Raw genomic sequence first — 25,775 nt, 5'->3', positions numbered from 1 at the left:
CTACAAACACTAACATACAAGTGGACTATGTGTACAGAATAAAACAATGGCTCTTTCTGTTGAGACATATTGAATCTTCTATCTTTCAGAGTTGTTTCTAAGTGAGGAAGATCAAAAGAAGCTCCATGACTTTGAGGAACAATGTGTTGAGATATACTTTCATGAAAAGGATGATCAGTTTCACTCAGGGAGTGAAGAGCGCATACGTCTGACCTCCAAAAGGTGGGACTATCCTTCAAAGAGTGACAGGGGAAAGCATCTAAACTGTTCAAAAATGACTAGCAAATTAGTGCTGGTAAAAATTTGTTATTTATCAATTCTTTGTATAATATATTTAGATTTTTCTTGGCATTTACATTTGCAGGTAACAACAACTGAGCTGTGAGTAACTGAAGCTAATGTTTGTCATTTCCAGGGTGGAGACCATGTGTTTGCAATTGAAGGAAGTTGGGAACAAGGTCAACTTTATAAAACGCTCATTGCACACGCTGGACTCCCAGATCGGCCATCTGCAGGACCTCTCAGCTCTGACTGTGGACACTCTAAAGACACTCAGTGCTCAGAGGGTGTCAGAGGACAGCAAGGTCCACCATCAGATCACCCGAGAGCTCAGCCTCTCTAAGAATGTGGCTCCCAGCATCGCCCCTGTGGCAGCAGACACTGGCCCCCACTCCAAGTCATCTGTGATGGGCAAACGTAGTGTGGGGGCGTTCTTCGGCTCCTCTTTCCCCCAGGAGGGAGCCAACATAGAAGATTCTCTATCTGGGACTGGGTTGGAAAGTAGCCAGAGAGTTAGGCCCAGGCCTGGAGCAGGAGTGGGGCTGGACACCAGTCTACCCAGTGAGCCCTCCCCTGGGGCTCAGTTCAACATCAGCAGCACCCCTTCCCAGACCAGTGGCTCCAGCCACCCAGAGCTCAACCTCACTGGACTTAACCAGCAGCCCCCCGAGCCAGACAGCACCACTGTAGAGTTTGGTGTCTTTGAGGGTAAGTGTCAGAAAGAGTCTGGCTTTCATGAGAAGATAAAAGAGGAGAATGAAAATAATGCTAGTGTGTATCCTACTGTTGTCATTGTCTCGCCTGTGGACTCTTGTCCATCTGCCTGCTTGCCTGCATGTGCTGTAGAGCCTGAAAACACAAAGAGGTTAGGTAGGGGGGAAACAGAGGGGGTGATGGGATACGTGAATGAGGCGTTCTGCGATGACGAGGGCAGATCTGACTCTCTAAGTAGACACAGAACAGACATTGGCATCCCACTGGCACCTGAAGCTGTATCATCACTGAGTGACACCCATAGAAATGGCAACCTGCCACACTGTGGTCAGGCCCCTGCTGTAGTACCCAGGAGACCCCGCAGACAAAGGAGGATGGGCTGGATCGAAGTGGGACCTGCAGTGTCCTGCCCTGAGGTGCAGTCTGGACCAGACATGAGAGGTTTGAGTTTCAGTCTGAAGTTGAGGGCTGCGGCTGTGAGGTGTTCGGGTCTGTCCATGTCCAGATCAAGATTCCAGTGGACATGTAGCTGGTGCTTTTTCTTTTCCCTCTCTGCTCTGTCTGCACCTTTTGGCTTAACTTATTTATTTTAATTTGTTTATTCTGTGTCCCTGGTGGTTCTGAGGATTTCACTGGTCGAGGTTTTCAGCTCAATGATTTGAAGAGTTTGACAGGTGGAGGTGAAAGGAGGAGATTTTCATAAGAATCAGGTTTTTGAACTGTGATTGTTTTACCATTGTGGTGTTTTGATAATGTCACTAGATCACTTTATGTTGTTCTGTTCTTTGTGTTGTTCTGTTCTCAATTTCACAGTGGGAGTAATCAATATCAAATTGCCCTATATTTTTTCCTCTTTGTCTCAGTGGAAAATTGTTACATGGGGTAAAAATTAATTACTATGAAAAATGTGTATTATTTTTTAATCTTATTTTATTTATTTAAATTTTGACAATGTAACGGGATCATTAAATTGTCTAATGTGGGCTGCCACTAATCCCCCTTTTCCATTACACAGTTTTAGCACTACTTGGCTCTACTCTACCTGACTTGACTCGGTTTTGGTCATTTTCCATTATAATTGTGGGCAGGGCCGGCGGCCCAAAACTGCTGTGACGCCACCAAGCACAGAATCGTCTGCACCTCCCTCATAGGACCATGGTGTTGTTTTGCAAGTAGTATTAGCCATTTGCCTCGCTAAAGACAATAAAAATGGAAAAAAAGGTTACTGTTGCCAGTTTTTAAAAATGGCGGGTTTGGTTCTTGTGTTGGATGCAGTTGGACATCTTGCTCATGACTCTTCCAGTGACGTCACTCCCTGTCCAATCAATGGCCTGCAGTCTGTTGATGTCACATTTTAGTATTGGCTTGGCTTGCTTGGAACTACGGTGGCCGTAGAGGTACAAAAAAAGTACCTGCTACTATTCTCAAATGGAAAACCCCAAAAACTGAGTTGAGTCGAGCCAAGTCGAGTAGTGCTGCTAGAAAAGCCCCATATGTTTTTTGTTTTGGTTTTAGGACATAAATACAGTTTGGACCTACAGCACTCCACACTCAAAGGCATCTCTGCCTCCAGCAGACAGGAATGCCTGACCACACAGTACAGATTGCAGGTGTGTTTTGAACCACAGGGCTTTCTCTGCGGAAATGGTTAGCAGAAAAATTGAAGGAAACTTCAACAGGATGCAGACTGTGTACTAAAAGTTAAAAATGTAACTGCAGTTCTCTGAATTCTGGATGAATACCAAAGACGGTATGTAAGATCTGGAAATCCATTGCGTACATGCTGAGACCTTATACCAACAAAGTCATATGTGAAAAGGGTAATATAGGGGAACGATAAATAAGATTGTCACCCAACCCAAAAATACTTTCCTGTAGAATCTTCTCATAAAGATTTTGAGTGACAGAAATCTGATGGTCATTAATAGAACTGCAGTTACATTCATAACGCTTGTATTTCATTCTTGCTGACCGCCAGAGATGGTTGGTAAGATCTGGATGACTAATACCAGCATATCTGCACTTGGCGTGCCTCAATTTCAGACCAAAGATGTAGACAAGACAGCTGCACTAACCGGGTGGGAGGCAGTTACACTGACCCTGTAATAGTGTGAAAATGCACATGGTGATGCCGACCTTGTGCGACAGTATAGCCGCAACCTGGTTCTGCATCCCAGGTAGATGTGTTTCCCTGAGATTGGCAAGTTGGGGTTGAGACCACCAGAGGAATCTTTGCAACTCTCTCAGACAGACTCAACCTGGTGCTTCACATGAAAAACTGTGCACATGTTGTCTGATCTGACAAGAACATGTCTGCCCTCCAGGAAAGGGAGGAAATACCTGAGGGCAAGATATACTGCATGAAGCGCCAGCACATTTATGTGTTGGAGCCTCTGCTGGGGGCTTCAGGTACTCCTGACTGCTCTGTGGTTCCACACAGCGCCCCATCCTAAAAGGTAGGGGTCGCTGGTTGCTATCTCCTGATGGGATGAAACAGAGCCCATGTGGCCACACCCCAGCCTAAGTAACCCTGGCCTCCACGGATTCAGAGAGTGGGCGCGCCAAGCTGAGACAGTTATCAACCTTCCCTGATGTCATCTTGGATTGTGGCCGAAGCTGTTGAGCCAAATATGGAGGGGGCACAATGAGAAAATCCTCAGACTGTTAAAACTGCTCTTAGTTTGCCTAATAGTTGGAGAAACTGACTGTAAGCCAACCTCATGCCTGCTCAAGAAACTAGGGAAAGAATGTCCTCTGGGAGCAAGGGGGAGTCTGAATGGTAGCACTTGGAACTGGTACGCCTGCCCCTTGAAGGCAAAATGGAGGAACTGCCTGTGAGGGAGTGCCACTGGCACTTGAAAGTGGGTATCTTTAAAATGGATGCTCATGAACGCTGTCTCCTTCTGACATAGCTTGAAGAACATCTGCTGTGTGAAACATACGAAAACAAAGGTTAAAAAGTTCCCAAAGGCAGTGATGGTCATCGCATCTTCCTCACTATGAGAAGCAGCAGAAGGCACAGAGGAAAACTCATTGCCTTCAAACACTTGTGGCAGAGGCTCAGCAGCAGCAACCACAGCAGAACTCACAGCAGTAGCTGTCTTGCCAGTGGACTGAAGGCTCAAAAGCAAAGCTTTTATCTGGGCAAACTCATTAATCAGAGTATCAGCCTTAAGGGTCAAGTGCTCATCATACTTAGGTTTTTCAATGACACATCAGCTTTTGTCGACCCATGGCGCTTAGTCCTTGCAGGAGCACTGAACACAGGCGACCCTGAGGGGAACAAATTAGCCTCAGCATCACTGCCTTCAAGTCTAACCAGTCTAGCTGCCCGTTTAACTACAATTAGTACAGACGCTATTTGTCAGTCCCTGTCTCACATGGTTTATACCAAGGCATGCTGCACACCTGTCATGGCCATCCTCTGAGCTGAGGGTGCCCAAGCAGGAGCTGCAAACTGTGAGCATAACAGTTGGTTGCATGGCTGACCCGGACTAGGCAGCGAGTGCAGAATGGGGGACACAGAGCGAAGCTCACTACTGGACAATGTAACGCTGTCTAGGCAAGAGCATCTCGTCGTGTGTAATAATGCCATAAGACAGTCGAGTTAGCAGCAGAGCAAGACACACTCAGCTACACGCCCTCAAGATAGTACACTGTTGTTTGCTTATATTAATTTTTTTATGTGCAGCTTCAGCAGTAGTAGCGACCATTGTGTAGAGGGGTTGGACCTATACAGTGTGACGTCACACTGTGAGTAACGGCCGTTATGGACATCACCATGTTGCTTTTTTGGAGCCAGAAGTACCATATTTGGACAATAAGTTAGTGTCTAGAAAACATTCCCATGGCAACCACTGAGCCAATCAGCAGTGAGCTTGTTGAACGTATCAAAAGCTCCGACCGTAATCTGATATGTGTATGGGTAAAGCAACCGGTCTATCATCCCCACATGGGGCTGGAACAAGGCGGCATGGATGAAAGGAGGCACCTGATTGGTCAGCAAATATCAACATAAAAAAATTAGGAATATAAAAGTGTGTTCAAACAAAGACAACAAAGCCACAATGATTACTGTGGCAACAATAGGGACTTAGTAATAGGCGCTGATTTGTAAATCAATGGGAGCCAGGGCTTGTTGCAGCCAGCGGCTACTTCGTATATGGCTTCAAACCCGGAAGCAAGCTTGCTTTCTCCACCCCTTTTACAGTCATTGCATGTGACTTTGTTGGTATGAGATCTTGACTCTGCACCTGTGCATGATGGATATCCAGATCTTACAGACCATCTCTGGCAGTCTGCAAGAATGAAATAAAACATGTGTCCAGTTGTTGTTTAGCAAACTAAGTTCAGCCAGGTGTGTGAACTGCAGTACAGCAGCAAGTTTTTCTCACACGACATCACCTGATTGAGAATGATCAGTCATCACTACTTGTTTTCTTACACATTTAATAAGTCTGACATGAATCTCTGTGTGTTATGTTTACTACCTTTATAATTTTGTTTGTTGCAACTCTATAAATTAGCCTGATCAGATTAGAATTCATCAGTGTTTCAGAGTAATGGTTACCTTTTCACACCTTAGTCTGTTTTTGGCCACAGGCTCCACTTGAAGTTTACGGTCTTATCAGAGCAGTCAATTCTTATGCTGGCTTCACTGACCTTGACAGAAACCCAGCTTTTCTCCATCCTGACTCCAGTAAGTTCACAGAGAAAGATCCTCTACAGGAAATCTTTGTGGTTATCTCAATGCACTGTAGCTCTGAAATTACCACATTTATCTGTCGACTTTTTTATGTTGTAAAAGTTGAGTAATTGTGGTAACTCATGTTGATCGTTCACTATGTCTCTGTAGCTCTAAAAAAGAAGGACCGGAGCCGAGTGTCAGCTGAAAACATCTTCAAACATGATCCCAAGGCTGCAGTACTGGTAACAAGTGTATCTATGTTTGTACTTTTATGAACACTGAGATTAAAAAAGATTAAAAACAATAGTTTATATCTTTAATATAGATTACTGTCATTGTTTAACAACACCTTGTTTCTTTATCAGGAAAGAGTTCAGGTCAGATCAGCCCAAGCTAATCCATTAAATGGTAAGAAATGTAGTTTCACTGGACACTTAGCAAAATGACCTGTGACCTTTTCTCTGTACAATGCATGCTCGTGTGTGATACAGTCTCTACTGTAATGGGCATCACCAAAACGTGAAATACAGTTTTTCAGTTTTTAATGGTAAATTGACTTTTATCAACATGATTGTGTTTTAGAAAACAGTGACAATGTACATGTCCCGGTACTTTATCGTGGAATACTGTGCAGTTTTTAGGTTCATCCAAGACAAAACAAGGCTGATAGAAATTGATGAAATATGTGGGGTAGTAAGAAAATGTAATTGCAAAGGGATCATTTGATGATCATCTTGCAGTTGAAGTAAAAAATGCTGTATCATGATTTACTTCAGAAAAACACTTTAACTTAAGTCTGTGGAAAATCGCAGTATGAGCACTGCTGTGTAATATTTCATGTATGTTTCATGAATTTACCTTACTCTGTTCTTCTTCTTTGGTTACAGCTGAAGCTTCTCTCTACATGCCACGCCACAGCCACCTAGGAGCCAGAAAGGACTGTGAGTAATACACACTGACCAACCAAACAACACACCCATCTGTCAGGTTTTTATTGCCATGCTCAGCTTTTTAATTTTCAAGCTTTTTTTTGCTGTAATATCATGCAAATATTCACTGGTTCTAACCTGTCCACTGTGAGCATTAGTTGCTTTTTTCTTTTATATCTTTGTAAATTAAATATCATTTGCTTTTGAACTGTTGGTTGTATCAAAAGTATTTAGAAAAAGTCACTTTGGCCTGAGAGTAATGGATAATGAAAATAATTAGTTGCAGTCCTATTTCCAAACTATAAACTGATGATTGAGCTAGATTCATAGACACTATGGTGAGTACATGAACTTCATTGTTGGTTTTGGTCTTTGTGGAAAATTAACAACAACGTGGAAAATTTAGTGTTGAATCTTTTTGTAGAAGGGTTGTTTCTCTTGTTGTGAAGTACAGTGACATCTACTGGTAGATGACATTAGCTCATGTGCCTAAGTTTTTGTCCAGTGATGACCGTTTTTATTTTTATGAAATAAAAAGTTTTTCGAGATGTTTAACAGTTTTCTTTGTTTTCTCTGTAGCTATTGGCTCCCCTTTCAAGCCCATGGAGAGCTACCAGTACTCAGGTGAGACTCGTAAACATAGACTCCAGGGAGGAGACCGTAAACTAAATTAAAATGGGATTATGGCTTTTTTTTTTTGTTTTGCATCTGTTATAAAAACAAAGAACAATTAATATTTCTACAAAATACTTTCAATCTTGTTCTTTCTCTGCTGAAGTCATTTTAACTTATTTGTGTGTACTTTTCCTCCTGTAGCTGTTGAACGTAACAACCTGATGAGACTGTCACAGAGTATCCCCTTCACCCCTGTGCCCCCTAGAGGTAAGTCTGGCTCATTGTGCATTTACAAACATGTATTTCACTGTTTCTCTTTTGAGGCTCTGAAGGAGAGAAAGGCAGAGAAACATGAGGAAAAACACAAGACTTGATATGAAGTAATGAAGCACTGTTCCTGTTGTGTTTCTTCAGGAGAGCCAGTGACAGTGTACCGTCTGGAGGAGAGCTCCCCCAACACTATCAACAACAGCATGTCTTCCTGGGCCCAGCGGGGCCTCTGTGCAAAAATAGAGTTCCTCAGCAAGGAGGAGATGGGTGGAGGACTCAGACGGGCCCTCAAGGTGCTCTGCACTTGGTCAGAGTATGACATCCTGAAACCAGGACACCTGTATATAGTTAAGTCTTTCCTTCCTGAGGTGGTCCAAACCTGGCAGAGCATCTACAAGGAAGACACTGTGCTGCACCTTTGTCTCAGGGTAGGAAGCAGAAATACACCACCCTGTCTTTGTCACTGTCACACTGCATTATAACAGTAGACATTACACTGATGTGAGACTTTATATAAAATCTATTTTACTGCTGTTTCCCTGTGTCACTGCAGGAAATTCAGCAACAAAGAGCTGCTCAGAAGCTGACATTTGCCTTCAACCAAGTCAGGCCAAAGACAATTCCTTATTCACCGAGGTAAGTGTGTATTCAAGAGTGTTTGCTGGACACAGACACAGAAGTTATTCTCGCACACATACAGTATCATAAAATGTTTTCATACCTTATTTTCATATCTTCCATTTCCTTGTGGGATTATCAATGCTATGCACAGTCACATCACAGTTTGTTTAGCTCGTTGTTTGGCACAAGCAGGAAGGCATCAGTGTAGAGTTATTTTTATTTTATTCTACACATCCACCCACAAAGCCAACTGAAGGAAAACACCTCTCAGTCTACTCAAATCTTTAGTCAACAGTGGAATCTTTTGGTAAAAAATTAAGTTAAGTAATTAAGTTTTATATTTTAAAATGTCCTTTCCTACGGACCATCCCCTGCTCAGGTTCCTGGAGGTGTTTCTGCTCTACTGTCACTCTGCTGGACAGTGGTTTGCTATAGAAGAGTGTATCACTGGGGAGTTCAGGAAGTTCAACAACAACAATGGAGATGAGATCGTCCCCACCAACCTCCTGGAGGAAACCATGCTGGCCTTCAGCCACTGGACGTACGAGTACACCCGTGGAGAGCTGCTGGTGCTGGACCTGCAGGGTAAAATCTCTCCACACGTGATGGGACCCACATACCAACACACTGAATCCTTTAAAATGCAGACAAGGTCATACAGTATATAGCTGTTGCTGTGAGGTTCACATGGTGATGCAGTTCATCTGTTTCCCACATGAAAAGTGTGTTTTCTCTCCATTAAATACCTGTTCACTTAGCAGAGTCCTGTAGATGGATTTCCTATTTAATATCTTTGGTAGTGAAGCTTGTGTGTTTGATGTGTGCCTCTGTAGGTGTGGGGGAGACTCTGACAGATCCATCAGTCATAAAAAGCGGTGAGAAGGGGTAAGTTCACTTTCTCCATTTCTCACACAGGTCAGTCACCTTTTTTGTGTATTTATTTAGCTTCCCTCAATTCAATATTGAGTACAGTTTCATTTTTAGCAGCTACACATATCTAGTAATTTTGCTCTGAATCACATCTGTGACTGCTGCAGATCTTATGATATGATATTTGGACCTGCCAACCTGGGGGACGATGCCATTAGAAACTTCCGTGCAAAACACCACTGCAACTCCTGCTGTCGGAAACTCAAACTTCCTGGTGAGAGAAGTTTAGTTACAAATTACTGCTCGGTTGTGTTTAAGTACACAAAGTGTACAAGCTACTCTGCATCAGCAGATTACCATCTATCAACATTAAAGATTGGATCATATTAGTATTTGCAGCTTTATTTGTAGCTTCATATTATAAAATACTAATCTGTAATGAACTTTTCATGTTGTCTGTCAGATTTGAAGAGGAATGACTACACACCAGACAACAAGTTGACATTCCCACAAGAAGATCCTCCCAAACCAAAGGGCAGTGTCAGGGAGTCCTGCCAACCAATGAGGCTGATGCTGTGATTAGTTTAAAGCAAGAAACAATGAATGATAATAGAACAACACTGTCAACTGTGATCAATTTTAGTCAAAGCCAGTGAGCAGAATACATAAGGGTTTTTATGTATGATGAAGTTTGACAAGTTACCTTGTACATCCATTCATCAATTTTCAGCCATTTATCTTTGAAACCTCCAATGAAGAGCACATATGTTCCATGCTAGTCAGACACCAGAACCATCTCAACTGGCACTACTCCAAATGTCTGAATTCAACAGCCTAGCCTTTCATTCGCCTGTATATATGATTTCATTCTTTCAGTCACGACCCAAAGGTCATGGCCACCAGCGAGATTCAATCACAACATAGACTGAGTAGTAAACTAAAAGTTTTACCTTCCAGCTCAGCTCCCCCTGAACTAGAATTGTCCTACTTTTGAAAAAAATCAGACCACCAGCTCGTCTGCCCGTCCCTGTCCTCCATGTGACACTGAAGTCAAGTATGACAAGACAGCCCCACAGCATCTAGGACACAGGTGTCAAACTCAAGTCCTCAAGGGCCACTGTCCTGCTTGTTTTCCCACTATCCCTGCTGTACTCACTGCTGATTACTTGGATCGGGTGTGTTCAGTCAATCAGATGCTGCAAGGGCAGGGATAGTTTCTCAGGAGAAATCTGATCCATACCCAGCGCTTTGTCGCTAAGGAGCTTCTCAACTACCTCACGGACTTCTGGTAAAGACATGAGTCAGACTTCCCCTAAGTCTTCACCCTGCCTCCTCCCTGGGGAAGCAGATCCTCAAAGTGTTCCTTCCACCTTCCGAGCACAGGTCCAATCTTCATGTCCATAACCTCTCCTGGCATGTATGTTCTTGTGACCACATTATCCCAGGAACACCTTGAGAGAATTTTTGGCATAATGTCCACTTGGACTCCAGGATGAAGTGATTCACTGGGAACTCAAGTCTGACTCATTCTTGTCAGTGTAATATCTCAAGGACAATATCAATATCATGATAAATATCATTTTGACAAAAAAATACACTGAATATCTTTTATTAAATTACCTTAACCTTCTCTAAATATACGAGTTCAGACAGAATTGTTTCACAACCTTTTGTCTCAGTGAAAAGATATACTTGAACTCAGAAATCTGGTAACGTATGGGCAGAGTGCAATGCAACAAAGAACAGTGTATGTGCATTGTATCAAAAGTGTGTCAACAAATGTTATAAAGGCACTATTGCTATATCGTCATCTACTGTGAGCAAATTACAATCCAGTGTATCTTATCGACACTGTTAACAGGCAAGAGCTGAACAGATTGAAGTATTTTATTCAGGGGAGTTGACTAATCTAAGGGTAATACATTTTGAACTCTATCGTTTTAAACATAATTTTAAAATGCTTTGGCAACAAGTCAATAATCAAGAATCACTGTGTTCCATTATATTGCTGATATTCAGATTAAAATCAAATAGAAATAAGTAATTCTGAATACCATTTCTAAAAATGTTAAATCAAATCAAAAATGATCAAAAATAATTATTTGCATAATTTGTTAAAATCTTACTACCTTCTTATGTTGTGTCTGTAGTGAGCTGTGTGTATACAAACCTGTGTTTTCATACATGCAAATTTTTCACAGTTCACAGTTGCACTTTGGTGCTGATCTCAGTTTTGTTTTGTCAAAACTACTTGGTTCTTCAAATGGATTAGATCATTTTTCAAAAAGTCATCATCCTCACTACATTTTATCTAACCTAAATTTCTTCCTGCTTTGCAATTTCAATATTGATACAATCACAATAAAGGCCTTTAATCACCAGGTCTCTATCATGGTCCCTTTTCTACAAACAGAATTTCTCACTTCATACATTTTATAGAATATATATTAAGCACATACTGTGTAAACACAAACCCATCTTACTTGACTACTGGCTCCAAATCAACTCATCTTTAATTATTCAAAAAAAATTGAGAGTTGCTCACTTATTTTTGTGGCAGTTCAGCAACCTTGAAATTATTCAAAGGTGTTTGGTGCAATCTCTTCTGGTTTGTATGCTGTTCAAGCAGCAACCGAGAATCAGTCACGAATTACCACCTCTCTTAAGAACTTCGATTTAAACCTTGTGCATGAATTGCTAAACAAACAGGTTAGTGTGCTAGAGACATAGATATCTAACCTGACTTACTTACCCATCTGTAATTCTTCAGCAGTCATTTTTCTCCTCTCCCAGGTAATCATCTATGGTCTCTGCCAGTCCCCTGCAGTTCCCAGGCCTCTGCCCCAGTTCCTTCTTCAGGTCGAAAAAAGAATGACAATTCAATAAAGCAATACAGTGCAATCAGGATCAAATGATAGTACTAATATGAGTAACATATTATTTGCTGTCGTGCTCGGGACAAAAGGTAACCAAGGACTATATCTAATGATTACATACATATGATATTAAACTGCCTATCACTTGGTTGTCATATAAAACTTCAACCATGGAAAACATCCCTCATGATTTTGTGCCCCCCAGGTGGCAACTTCAGATTCCTTGTTTTCTCAAACTAACAATATAAACTCAAACATATTAATTTAACATGATGATTTATGCTTTAATATTTATTCACTGCCTGATTAACCAGTCAGTAAAGTTTCACCACTAAACCAATTAAATTATGTTACCTCCAATCAGCCCCTTTATAATTGACACGTTCCATAGAAATACCAACTGAGCAGCCCAATAGGTGTGTGGTTAGGGTGGGGCTTTTTGTGACATCAGTGGTTTAGGCCCATTGGGTGACCCGCTGTGTCCCTGTTTCCTGTCTGTTTTCTACTATTTACTGTGTATGGAATACAATAAACAAAATGCCCAAGAAAACATTAACTGGTTCCTTTCAAAACTTGTTTTTACTGTGATCATAGACTTCAAGACATGCCATTCTATCCACTAGAATATTTTGGATGGATGAGGAAATTTCAAGTTATTAAAAAAATAAATAAAAATAAAAAATGAACACATCATTATATCGAAGTTGTTAATTTATTATAAGGCAATGAAAGAAATCACATCATATAAACAAGTTACACTCAAACCCCAAAACAGTTATCAAAATGTGTCATAATGTAGCTACAAGAAATTTTAACTCCCACCCCTGATGAACAACTGTCAAGCTAAATAGTATAAAGTGCTTCCTCATTCTCCTGTTTGCAATTGTCTTTACAGATTTCTGAACAGGAACCTAACAAATCCTTCAGGCACTGAAAGAGCCTTTGAGGCACTTAAAACATTTCTGTTTTTCTTACTCATTTATTAAGCTCCTGATCATTGACAGCAGTCAGAATAAGCCATTGAAATTTTAAGAATCTGTTGATCAATATAATGTTCCCTTGCTTTGTAAATGTAATATTAAAATGTATTAAAAAAAGGTTCCAGCAGTTAGCTCTGTGCTCAAAACTGTAAATCAGCATCTTTCTCCTTCTACGGAGCAGTCAGTTCTTCCCTCTAAAGAGAAAAGGAAAGAAAAAAAAATTAGTAATTTTTCAATATACAGATTTAGTTCAGTAAATACCAACAGAGAAATAATGATGAGATTGGAATGCGCAATGCAAACTCCATACACAACAGCAGACAGGCAGTCCATTCTACAAATACCAAAACACAGAGATAAGTCCCAAAATCCATGCTACAGCTTTCACAGGTTAACTGCAAGCGACAACATGCAGAGAACAACATGAACATGTTGGTAATGCATGAAGGATGGAGTTGTAAAGTATTAATACCCTCTGACTGGAAAAAAAAAACAACTGAGCAGAGGAAAAGCATGAAAAAACAAACTACTAATGAAACAGACTGCATAAATAAAGATATGAGAAAAATTCCAGGGCCACGACTTTAACACTGTGGCTGCAAAGCTCTTCAGACTTAACTAGAGGCACAAAGTGATCTGTTAATACAAAGCACTGTAATGTTCAAACTTGGGTCTTCCAAATTCTTTGTATTTTATCACGACGACCCTGGAATCAGGAGTTAAAATGCCAAAAGAAAAAGTGGATTAAAAGAAGCTTGCAGGAGAGGCTGAGCAACAATGTAAAATGGCAGAAGAGATGCAGGGGAGAGGTCTGTGTTGGAAGGAGGCACACCTGGCAACAAAGGTTCCCTGGATGAGTCCAAGACCTGGTGAAGATGAAGCCAGGTCAGAATTTTTGCTTTTTTTTCTGCTTTAAGTCTCTCTCTTATTCTCTCTCTCTGTCTCTCACACACACACACAGTGTATTTTGTGTATTTTGACATGTCACATATGAAACAAATCTCTACAATAATAATGACCATTTTCCAAAACACATTTCAGATCTTACATCAAATATGCAGTTCATGTCAACTGGGTATGTGAACCCAGACACACTGCTACGTACACACACACAAACAACAGATGCAGTGTGCAAGATATCTATTGCCATAAGGGGGCAACAAAAAATAATAAAACATGAATACAAAATAATAATAAGACCACCGCAACTACTACAAACTTCAATAAGCTAATATACAGTATTGAGTGCATAAGGGAACCAAGACATGAATTCAGAGCATGGGTAAAAACCATTTCTAAAGTGTTCCCAGGACCACAGCAGCCTCAACAGCTGTGAAATGGTAGAAGTTTGAAGCCACCAGATCCCTTACTAGAGTTGGCCGTCCAATAAATTGAAATCACAAATGGCCTTGGCCATGGAGGTGACCAGGAACCTGATGATCACTCTAACACTGTTTTAGACATCCTGTGCCAAGATGGGAGAACCAGTCAGGATGGACATCTCAGCAGCTTTCCATCAATCAGGCCTTTAAAGGACTCATGGGCAAGAAAACTCCAAGCAATATGTCTGGTGAACACTGTTCTTCACCTGTGTAATACCATCCCTACAGTGAAGCAGGGTGGCAGCATCATGCTGAGGGGGGCTTCACAGTAGCAGAGACAGACTGGTTAGAAGTGAAGGAAAAATGAAAGCAGCCAAATGCAGTGACATCCTAGAAGAAAGTCGGCTCCAGAGTGCACATGACTGAGACTGTGGCGATGTCTCATCTTTCAGTACAGCTGTGACCTGAAGCAAACAGCTAAGACAACTCTGGAGTGGTTTCAGGACAAATCCCTGTGTACCGTTTACTCAGTGTCTCTAGCTGCACACAATTGAGCAATATAAAATGAAGGCAGGATTCAAAAAGGATATTACTATGAAAAAAATCAACTATTTTTCCCCAAGACCTTGAGGTGTCTAATGTGAACAGCTCTTTCAGTTTCATGGAGAGATAAAACTGGGAAAGACACAAGGTGTCATATACAGCTGCAACTGCAAAAGGGAAAGTTTTTAGTTTTGTAAAAAGAACTGCAGACCTGGAGCAAATTTCTCTACAAAAAAAACCTGCAAGCAAAAAGCAAGTTATCAGGACTGCACTTACTTTGGAGACAAAACATGATGCAACAATCCCAAAGGGCTGGCCAGGAAATGTATCTTTTACTGAACGAGCAGCTCCTTTGTCATTATGCACAAGCAGCTTTGCAGCAAAGCATGAAAGCCTAGTTCGTATTAGTAAATATTTCCAGTATCCTCCAAGTGCTTAGCAGTGAGCATAAGCCTTGGCAATAAGCCTCGCTGTGTAGTCTTGGGAATAGTGGTAAAAAACTAACGTCACAGATAAAACAGGAGTGAAATTATTCAGAAATTCACTGGAACCTGTTCTAAATCACTAAAGAAGTACTGCCAGAGCTGTTGAGTATCACTAACATACAAATTCTGTGTTTAAAAATAAATAAATAAATAAATAAAAATCACTTTGTATTCTCTCTGGTTCTCTCACCTCATAGGTGGTTCCTGCCCAGAACTGCTTCATCTCTTTCCGGCATCCAGCCACCACAGCAGATGTTATCAGGGTGAAGGGCACCAGGTAGAGCAGAGCAGGCTGACCCATCCCTGTCAGCAGCATCACTACAAATGTCACTATCATTCCCAGCAGATAGGCTGCAGGGAAATAGAGGAGCACAAACACAGAAGGACAGAGACAAGGTAAACTTACTGTAAAGGTTGGAACACTTACAGATACACACAGAAATTAAAATCCAGTCAGTGTTGGGAATGTTTAAGATATATGTGCACTGGAGGAGTAAACCTTAAACACCAATATATCCAAAACAATAAAAAACATAATGACATACCGTATTGCTTCTTACAGTAGCAATAACAGCACAAAACTTGTGCTTATGACTGTAAACTACAAAATAATATTTAGCTTTGTATTCATTTTATGCCTTTTCCCCCACATGTCAAATTAATCTTAGTACGCCCTGTTTACTTGTGGTAAAGCAAAGTTACAACATATGAATGCGAAACTGCTTGTTGGGCTTCACCATACCGATGCAGCAGCTGACAAAGTAGATCTTCTTGCAGCTGTTGATCCAAACATCAAACCTGCTGCAGTAGGCCACCAGGAGACCTGTTGGGCCAGTGTGGATGTAGAGGGTGAGAATCACATTGCACTACAAATGTTGTCTTCCTTTATTCTATCTCAGCTCAGAGAGAGTGCCAGCATTTGGCTATTTTAAAGACAGTCCACTGAGAACTTTCAAAGCAAAATAAAAGCATCAAATACTGTTTGTTGCATCTTCATTTCTGGTGTGTGAAATTTTATTTACACACACCTCATCCTACACAAATTATTCTCTGTATGCCGACATGGCCCTACATTACTTTTCTCTTTCCGTGTTGATTTCAATGGAAGGCTAACTGAGTGGCTAGCACATCTGGACTAGTGTTTCCAGATACTGATTGATACAGTTTGTCAGATGAAAAGAGTGCAGCTAGTGTATTGTGTGTGCATATGTAACACACAATACCAGAGGTTTACCAATTCTTTAGCAGCAAGGAACAGATCAGTATGATTACATGACCTACTGTAATATGCTGCACTCTATAAGCAGAGGCCTTTGTTGTTCTGAACTGTACACACTATGTGATTAATTTGTGTTTTTCAACCACTATAGAACTGTATGTGGTGACATACTGTAGTGAACTGACTGGAAACCAGCAGTCAATGTCTGCATTCAGGGTATTTACCAGGCACCATTTAGATAACTACTGACAGTGACAGGTGACAGCCTCACCTGGAACAATGATATCTCCATAACCCAGAATGGAGAACTGCATCCCACACAGGTTCTGAGCCCAAGCTGAGAACCGTGGGACACGCATCACCACTGGTAGCTGGGAAAATAAAACATTTTGGATGTTTAAAATTACAAAGTGTGATAGCAGAACTATTGACCACATTCAAAGCTGTGGTAAACTGCAGATTTTTAATTATTTATTTGTTTACATATGGATTTGGTTTATACTGCTTCAAAATCTCTTGCTATATCTCATAACCTCCACCCGGTTGCCATCTCAGCCACAAATTAGCTTCCCTTTGCTAGTTTGACAAAATTACAAAAATATACAAATTAAACAGATCACCCCCACTGACGGTTCTTGCACCAACTTTAACAAGGCTCTAATGTTATTGTGCTAACTCTATGGGTCAGGTGTTGCCCAACACAAACTCTCCTTTTTATGGGACCATCTACCAAAATTACACCGCAAACATAAACAAAAATGTTCACCAACATGCAATGCTAACAAAAGCAGATACTGTTGTTAGTGCACAGGTATGTACTACCACAATATAATTTCCCAGCGTAAACAGAGAACCCGTATGTTTGGCTGCTGGAAGATGCCTCAGTTATCACGAAATGACTTTCCTATGGAATGGCCATGTTTTATTCAAATGTAATATAAATACAAATTTCCCTGAACAGAAAATAAATAAAATCCTCAAAGGCCAAAACTTTTGATAAAGAGAATTTTACAATATTATCGGCTCCCATCAGCTGATAAATCACACAATTAGCAGGTGTTTAACATTATGTTTTTCTGAGCTCAAGGAGCATTTTTAATTTTTTTATCTCCTGTTAGCAACAGTTTATATAAAAAATGCCCAATACATTCTTTCGTCATATTTTTAATCACATAAAAGCAGGAGATAAAAGTGGCATTCTGTTCATGAGAATCTGTGTCAGAACAAAAGCTCTACCACCCTCAGCCCTCCCACCCACATATGGATGCTGCTATTAAAATGGAGTGGATGGGTAACAAATCAAGCTTACTTTCTCAGAGGGAGCCTGGGGTTCGGCGGGGACCTCGACCATGTTACCTTGTGTCTACGACAGAGCCCACCCAACCCCAGGGCACAGTTAATCAATCAGTCTCCTAGATCAGCCACGATTGTTAATAAAGCCAGTAGAAACTTGAAGGGGAATTCCACCAAGCTTAGATTTCAGCTTGTTGATTAAAAAGTCCAGCATACCTCCCTTATTCATCTCCACTAGTTTAGTTATTCATTGTGTAGCATTTCTGTATTCTGTCTCCTGATAAACACATTTCATATTTCAAGATCGAGCTACAAGCTTGGAAAACAGGGATAGTATGAAACTCTATATATAATAATATATATTCCTGAGGTGGTGCAAAAATGTAAAACATTCAGTAAAACACTTTTTTTTCCTCATAAAGCAATATAAAAACATATGCATAGGTTGAAACTCATTTAAAAAAAACAAAAAAAAACCATGAAAGGATGAACTTGCACTAGGATGTCTAGTACCTACACCTCTGTGCTGGGGATTTTTTCTGGGGCTTCTGGATTCAGTTGTAGAGAGGAGGATTCTTACATCCCCGTGCTGGTCAAACAGCAGAGGGAACACTTTTATTCATGCTTTTCCTCAGCTCTGCTGTGACAAAGAATACTATAGAAAGTGCTCCCTGCAATCTTCACCCTGTGTAACTCTGTATCAGGACAGGAACTTTTCTGTTTATTTTATATTTTATTTTTAAACGTGTTTTCTATTTAATAGTTAAAACATTTAGTTTTTGGATATATTATTCTTTATATACAAATCTACTGCATACCATGTTGTTTCTGTGATTTTGTGACATGCTGTTGCAACACTGTCATTTCCCTCAAAATGAATAAATGACTATCTTACAAATATTTTGACAAATGCCAATAGAGACAATTTGGTGGAGTTCTCCTTCAAGGTAGAAAGCAATGCAGTGGAACTTACCTTCTCTCCAGATGCATCTGGGCCCAGGGCAACCTGCACCATAATGCTAACTCCGTTCTGTTGACAGAGAAATTCAACTCTTGCATGTTTTTCTTTATACATTAACATAAACCCATAATGTATCCCACAGCTGCGAAAACATTTCTTTTTAAATAATATTAGCTTTCTATTTCTATATTAGCTATGTAGTGCATCATGTGGTCATTTGTTCACTAAGGATAACTACACTCATACCTTGGTGAAGAAAGGAGTGATGAAAACGAAGAAGACATCATACACAAGCAGAAGGCTGAGCAGAATCACACAGATCTATAATAGAAAAAAAACAAATCACAGCTTCAACACAAAAAAATATGTTTAAATACCACACTGCTTTGTCAGAATCCCACTATTGCCAGTAACAGTAAATATAACAGATGTCTCTCCTGCTGATGCAAAAACAAATGGATCCAGAACAATGGACAGTGCATCACATTATGAGGTACCTTGAAATTGGACAGTGAAATAGTCTTTATGAAGTTCAGGCAGAAAGCAATGCCAAGAAGGTCCTGCAAGATCCAGATCCATCTAAAGGACAAAAAAAAGTTCTTTAACCTTAGAATGTGTTTCAACATGAAGAGTAGTCATGTTATACTTACAGATACAACACATAAAGAGGGTGCATCAAGTTGAATACTAGGAGTAATGAATACTCTGCTAATGAAGATTTGTAAAACATTTTGACATTAAGTTATTCATTCAGCCAAAACGCATCAGGATTCAGTATCTTTACAGATGTTTATATATTTACTTGCCAATACCATCAACAACAAATGTTGACTTCATATTGGTCTGACTTTGACATTCATAAGCTCAGACAAAACTATCTGAATAACACATCTTCACGCATTTTAAAAATCAAACTGAGTGCTTTTAAAGACCTGTGCAGCAGCTTGTACAAAATCTAACCAAAAACACAGAAGGCTGTAAAATGAGCAATTTTATATTACTGTTGAATCTTTGGAAAATGCAAGAGCTTTTAAAATTTTTAAGGCTCTTCAAGGACCATGAAACCATGGAATAAAATGATAAAAGTTGTGTTAAAGCTTTTGTGACAGGAAGGCTGAGAGTATTCTCTATTATTTAAAGAAACTCATCAAAGTCTAGAAAGAACACACTCAAGCTGCAATAATGCTGAGATCATCATTTAGATTTAACCAAATATGATGCTGGGGTAATAAAGATGATTTATATATGATTTGCCTCACAGAACAAAAATTTGCTCTGCATCTTAAACAAAGACATGGTAAAACTGAAGTGAGGTATCAAAAGGACTGCCTTGACTCTCCACCTTCTTCAGGTAATATTCAACACAAGACTACAAAGGTCCATAGAATTCACCTAATTCAACCCAAGTGAGGGTTTAAATGGTAAATTTTCTCTGTGAATGAAACAGACACTTCAGTTGTGTGTGCCCCCAGACTACCTGTCTTCATTTCTGTAGACTCCCCAGATCACAGCAATGGTAACACACACAGCGGCCAGTATGAGAGATCTCACAGAGAAGTTCCAATTTCGGACCGAGAAGCTAGAAAAAAAGAATGCAGCGACACACCAAAATTAATAAAGGCTTTAGCAGTTGAAACATCTCTGCCAGAATGTTACTCAGATAGACAAGTTAGCAGGAAATAATACGCAACATAACTCAGCTTCATGTCATTATACTGTGACCACAATTGTTTTTATATGGGAAAAAGTCTGTATTTATACAGAAACCACAAAAGTAACATTTGCACAAATTATATCATATATTATGGTGATCTGTTCAAACAGTATAAACACATCTGTCCAGAATTCATTTATTTATTTATGTTAATTTCTTTAAAAGTGAGGTCACAACAGTGGAACATGAGTGTATTTCTTGGTCTATATAATCTTTGTATAGTGATGTATGTACCTCACAGTGCCACAACCAATTATTTCCATCACTGCATCAAGACAGCTGAAAAGTGCAGAGGCAGATGCCAGGCAGAATATGGCAATAATGACGTAAACTGGGGGAAAAAGGCAAACCACAACACGTAAACACCAGATAACATTGTTCCTATGAATACAAAAAAGCTTTTGTCTCACTCACCAAGGATGTTGTAGAAGAAGTACATGAGGACCAGCATCCCACACATCAGGAGGACAAAGATAACAACCTTGAGAGGAGAGTACAAGGAAAGCTCTCCACTCTCTGCTTTGCTTTCTCCCCCTCCTCGCCCTACCGCGCAACTATTCAACCGTTCCCTGCCACAAAAAGAAAAACATTTGAAGAGTTTCTGGGTGCCTTCTAGGCTTATTGTATTTACAAGCGGAGGTGCTTGGAGAAAAAAAAATAACATGATCACATGGCTACCCTCAAAACAACAGTATGTTATATAGTACATATTATATAACTATCTCCACTCACAGATGGTTTCTCGTCCTACAAATAAGATGCTGGGAATGTGCAGTACCTTATTTAATTTGCTGTTGGACATTGCTGAACACCCTTTCACATCTTTCATTAGCAGCCAATCGGTCTGTTAAACTGTCATCCATGTAGTTTTCATTACACTAGGAATTGTAGTTTAGTGTGAACATAAATGTTTTTGCTTTTTCAGCAGTACAATATTATCTTCAAATGAGTCAAGAGTACCATCTAACACTAATGACTGCTCGAAAAAATGACAGTAAATATACAGATATAAGTCGCTTCGCCGTATAAGTTGCAGGACAAGCCAGAGGAGTAAAAAAATAGTGCAACTTAAAGTCCAGAAAACATCCTTTCATTATATCTTTGAGCTCTGTTATCAGTCGATTTCCTTCAATTGCTTCTTGTAAAAAAACTCCCAAGCTGGAATGCATGTTATGTTGTCCCAGACCTGCTCCCATGAGAACCACTCTGCTAAGGATGAACTCTACGTTTTAATGCAATCTGATACAATAGCACTTTGTGTGTTTTTCTGTCATCTTTGCTGTTTTTATAGGTCAGCAAGTACGGATGAGTTTTAAACTCATACCTCTGTATGTGTAACTGCAATATCTCACCTCTCACATGCCCCACTCCAGAAGCCTCCCAATGCAACTGTGACAACTGAAATCAACAGGATGACTGCAATGCTTGGATCAATCTTTAACTGAGGTGGAGCATACAACTTCACCTGCATCCCTTCACCAAATACCTGAGGACATTCACAAACATTTTACATTTAGTGAATGACTTTGATTCCAGTTTGATTTTTTTTTTTTTGATCATACTGACTGTTATAAAAGGACAGGCAGCAAAATCACCAGCAAAAGTAAAGAATTTCTGACCTGCTGGATTTCCACAATGTCCCTGTACCTCATGAGAGCCAGAGGAATGTGGACCTTTGCAAAAGAGTCATTGGCTGTCGGGGTGATCTGCCAAAAAAGCACAGAAGTCATTTTTATAAATGAAATTGGTTAGACATGAGAGAATCTCTTGACTTGGGTGAGGTTTCTGTCATTTTTTTCTGGATATACTGTGAAACAAATATGTTAAAGAAGCCACAGTACATCAATCTGAAGACAGGAAACGACGGCTTCTGTATTTAGATGGAAAACCCCAACCACTGGTATGCCACTTCCTTATTTATGAATCACTTCTGCATGTATCTCTTACTTGCTGTACCAGTTGATCCTGACACTATCATTATACCCAAATAAAAAGATAATTTGTCCTCCATGACAGTCAGTTAACAATTTAACACAAGAAATAGATCCATAAAGAAAACACAGAAGAATGTACATGTCCCACCAGTGATTTGTTGCTGGCAACAAGCAAAGTTGTAGCTCCAAGGCTCTCAGCAATCACAGCTTTCTGGCTGAAATCACAGCCCCCTCTCATCACTACCAACGCTTTTCCCTTTACCACATCTGGACTGATCCCTGAGCCATTACACAGCATGGTGGAGGCCAAATTCACCAGTGGATAAGACACCTGGAAAAGCATAAATGATTTAATAATGAGGATAGCAGGGGAAAAGTTATACAATTAATGTCAAACATTTCTTGTCACCACATTTATCAGAGGGGTACACTACCAGTAGTTTCTTGGTTGTACATACTGACTGTAAAATGGTAATGAGTGATATTTTTAAGTTAACGGAACAGAAACTAAATGGAACAAATAATTTATTAAAAGTCAGGATTACATCCATGTCCTGATACTAACAATTTACAATACAAGGGTGCCTAAAAAACATACAGCAGTATCAAGGCTTTCTGGCAGGGGCGTCCAGGAACTGTTGTAGACAATGCAGTAGTCTCTTTCTGTCTTTCCATCTGAAACATGCAAGATTGCTTCTTGGCAATTTATCTGTTAGGAGGAAGGGGGGGGGGGGGCAGAAGTTATTTTCCAATAAAGAAAAAAATCTTAACTCCACAAATGGTTTTTAGATTAAGATAATGAACCTGATACGAAGAATACTAAAGGAGCAAAGAGCAACAGATTACAGACTAGAGCTAACAGACAAACATATTTCAACATGGGTCAAGCTCACAAAACAGTTTACATTTTAGGAGGTTTATATTGTTTTAACATCATTAACTTCACTATATGTTATAATGTATAGTTAGGACCTGTCATAGACTAAATGATAGTCTTTAAAATCCCTGTTATTTCCTTTGCAGATCAATACATGCGTCCAAGAACTGTAACCTGTCCACCTCCACAGACACACAACTGTAAACATGGCTCTGTGATTAATCAATAATCATCTTTGGGAAAATATTTGTAAATATTTGTTTGTTGGTGACGTGACGTCACGGGAAATCACCGTCTGCCAAATCTCGAGTTAACGCTATATAACGCTAGCTGTGAATTAGGTTTAAATGGGTATAGCGTTAAGTGGAGTGTAATTTAATCTGTTTTGGAAATGTTTATCTAGGTTATTGTCATTAGGTGACAGAGTACAAACACACACAGCTCGGAACACGCTAACGTTAGCAGCTGAGCTAGCGTTAGCTCGGTCTTTTGTTTTATCCCGGACAACGCGGTCCTCTGATTTACAGATTAGCACAGTGTATTTACAATAACTTCGGGATATAATTTAAAGAGTTAACATCAGTCACAGCAAAACGGCCTGTTCGACGCTAACACAGGCTACTGGGCCCGTCCATTGCTAGCCCACAGTCGGCTTAGTTTCAGCTGTTAACCGCACATAAACTCACCTGAGATACCGTCAAAACGAGCGACAAAATAATAAACCTGACAGCTCTGTCCATGTTGGTATCATTCGAGGTTTGTCCCACAGTCCTGAAACATCAACGTTAACCGACCTCTCTATGGCACTGAGACACTTTTATTCGCCGAGGTTAAGTTTCTCGTATCTTCATAGCTGTTGTTTGGCTAGCTCGCCTGTACCTAGCGCTAGCTGCGTGCTACTTCCTGTGTTCACTCGTGACCCGCTGATTTCTGTTTCACTTCATAGCAGTTACACGTACGGAACACTAAGTCACTTACCATGTCTGCAATGCACTTTCTCAATTTTAACATTTGATGTGTTTTCTAAGCTCTATTGTAAATAAATGGGTAACGTTATGGGTTTATGAGATATTTCACTTCTTTTTCACGTCTTTTTAAGGGACAGCTTTAAATGTATAAACAGATCATTTGGGTTGGGATATGGGTCTATATCCATATAACAAGAACATGGAAACGTACAGTTTATACATATTCAGTGTAAAGGGCAGAAATAAACCTTTCCTCTTACACACGCAGATTGATCTCAATACTTTCCTCACACTTTTATGAAATTGTAACACTATCTGTGCATCTGTAATAAAGTAATGTGATCTACATAGTATGCTGGAGAAAGCTTGAACTAACCATGTGGTGATGGTTTTTCAAGCATACATGAAGCCTGGCTCACCCCCTGAAGCTTCACAGCAAAATCAACCCTTAAGATAAACACAGCAGATATTTCTGACCTGAGTACCCAGCTGACACTTTTAACTAAAGCACCATCTACCAACACACCTAATACACTGCTGCTTTCAGTAATGCTTGCATGTTGCTCACAATACAGTTTGAATTGAATTAATACATTAATATTTATGAATCTATGCGTAGATATTTTACTTAAATCTATTCTGGAACAAGTCTGAAGTGCACTGTACGCTGTCTATTTGTATGCAAATCTATGTTTCACAAATGATGGTGCTCATTTCCAGAACTGAAATAAAGCTATTACTCAAGTAAACTACATTATACTCAACATAGTCACGCAGCTCTCAAGCTATATGTAGCAGATATGTAAGCAACAAGCCTACCATTACATGACTGATCAGCCAACACTGGGCCATTTGAGTCTGAAGTACCACCAAAATCTTGTGCAGTGGTACCAGGGATGGTCAAATTGCAAATATACTGTAGTACCCACACAGACACAATAATTGGCTAAAATGTTTCAGTCTGAGAGGGCATAACTCATGTCACACTTCAGTTAAAGTAACATGAAAATTAGTGCACCACCTCATATATATATATATAAAAAAAGTACAATCCTTTCTCATCATATTGTCTCTCTATGCTATTATTATGAAAGACTGTAATCTCTATAACTTGTGAGCACAAAAACATGAACAGGACGGTAACTAGTCAGCAGATGGTTGGAAATCTAAATGTGTGTGTGTATTTAGCTGTCACATTATAATTAATAGTATTAGAGAACTTTAAAATCAAAACAAATTTCTTCTTGAGAAATGGTCATTTAAAACATCACTAAATGTGTATTTGATTTTCTTTCATCTAACTTTAATTAAGAAATATTTCAGTGGCTTTGCTTTATTTTTTTTAAAGCTAAAATACACCAATGAGTATGAATTTAGAGTACTGAGTTGTGTGACTTCCCTTCAAGGGCTTGTGATGAATGAAGCCTAAGGGCCATGATGACAAATAACAACGTGTTTTGGGTCAGAATGTTCCCTTCCTTCCTGGCTGTAAGTTGAACACCACATAATTATCTTTTCTAAATTGGAACCAGGGAAATTAATCTCAGTCAAACAAAACAGATCCTACAACACACTTAGACAAGGACATCACAAAGGAAGTACAAGTAATTAGAGTGAC

General features: G+C 39.9%; 2 protein-coding genes across 6 annotated transcripts in view; one reads left to right on the top strand and one right to left on the bottom strand.

The window, feature by feature from the left end:
• The window catches only part of LOC113122150 (transient receptor potential cation channel subfamily M member 7-like), a 65,478-nt gene extending 55,843 nt beyond the window's left edge, over positions 1 to 9,635 (top strand). For 2 of the 3 annotated variants that reach the window (XM_026293225.1, XM_026293223.1), the window contains exons 35-39: positions 8,048 to 8,130; positions 8,495 to 8,700; positions 8,949 to 9,000; positions 9,153 to 9,259; positions 9,449 to 9,598. In XM_026293225.1, coding sequence (XP_026149010.1) covers positions 8,048 to 8,130; positions 8,495 to 8,700; positions 8,949 to 9,000; positions 9,153 to 9,259; positions 9,449 to 9,564 — 564 coding nt within the window. In that variant the 3' untranslated portion in view covers positions 9,565 to 9,598. Of the gene's footprint in view, positions 1 to 89; positions 223 to 415; positions 1,053 to 5,595; positions 5,693 to 5,848; positions 5,917 to 6,057; positions 6,101 to 6,567; positions 6,622 to 7,188; positions 7,234 to 7,425; positions 7,492 to 7,638; positions 7,923 to 8,047; positions 8,131 to 8,494; positions 8,701 to 8,948; positions 9,001 to 9,152; positions 9,260 to 9,448 lie in introns of all 3 variants that reach the window. The other variant, XM_026293227.1, reaches the window with a different exon arrangement.
• Positions 9,636 to 12,554: 2,919 nt separating this feature from the next.
• On the bottom strand, positions 12,555 to 24,107 carry sppl2a (signal peptide peptidase like 2A). 3 transcript variants are annotated; one of them, XM_026293792.1, is made up of 17 exons: positions 23,876 to 24,106; positions 22,911 to 23,021; positions 22,461 to 22,643; positions 21,998 to 22,084; positions 21,731 to 21,864; positions 20,793 to 20,947; positions 20,613 to 20,709; positions 20,142 to 20,243; positions 19,162 to 19,243; positions 18,911 to 18,985; positions 18,677 to 18,733; positions 17,720 to 17,773; positions 16,682 to 16,781; positions 15,934 to 16,014; positions 15,382 to 15,542; positions 13,674 to 13,707; positions 12,555 to 13,035 (listed from the first exon to the last, which is right to left on the bottom strand). In XM_026293792.1, exons 1-17 carry the CDS (start codon positions 23,927 to 23,929, stop codon positions 12,995 to 12,997), a joined length of 1,608 nt encoding a protein of 535 aa, XP_026149577.1. In that variant the 5' UTR covers positions 23,930 to 24,106; the 3' UTR covers positions 12,555 to 12,994. The 3 variants fall into 3 exon arrangements, with proteins under 3 accessions (XP_026149577.1, XP_026149579.1, XP_026149578.1); XM_026293794.2 differs by lacking the exon at positions 17,720 to 17,773 and having other exon boundaries at positions 23,876 to 24,107; XM_026293793.1 differs by lacking the exon at positions 13,674 to 13,707.
• Between the last annotated feature and the right edge of the window lie 1,668 nt (positions 24,108 to 25,775).

Source organism: Mastacembelus armatus, chromosome 3 (genome assembly GCF_900324485.2).
Source record: "Mastacembelus armatus chromosome 3, fMasArm1.2, whole genome shotgun sequence".
In the NCBI taxonomy this organism is placed as follows: domain Eukaryota; kingdom Metazoa; phylum Chordata; class Actinopteri; order Synbranchiformes; family Mastacembelidae; genus Mastacembelus; species Mastacembelus armatus.
Note: the sequence above shows the minus strand (reverse complement) of the source record. Positions and strands in the feature narration are given on the sequence as shown.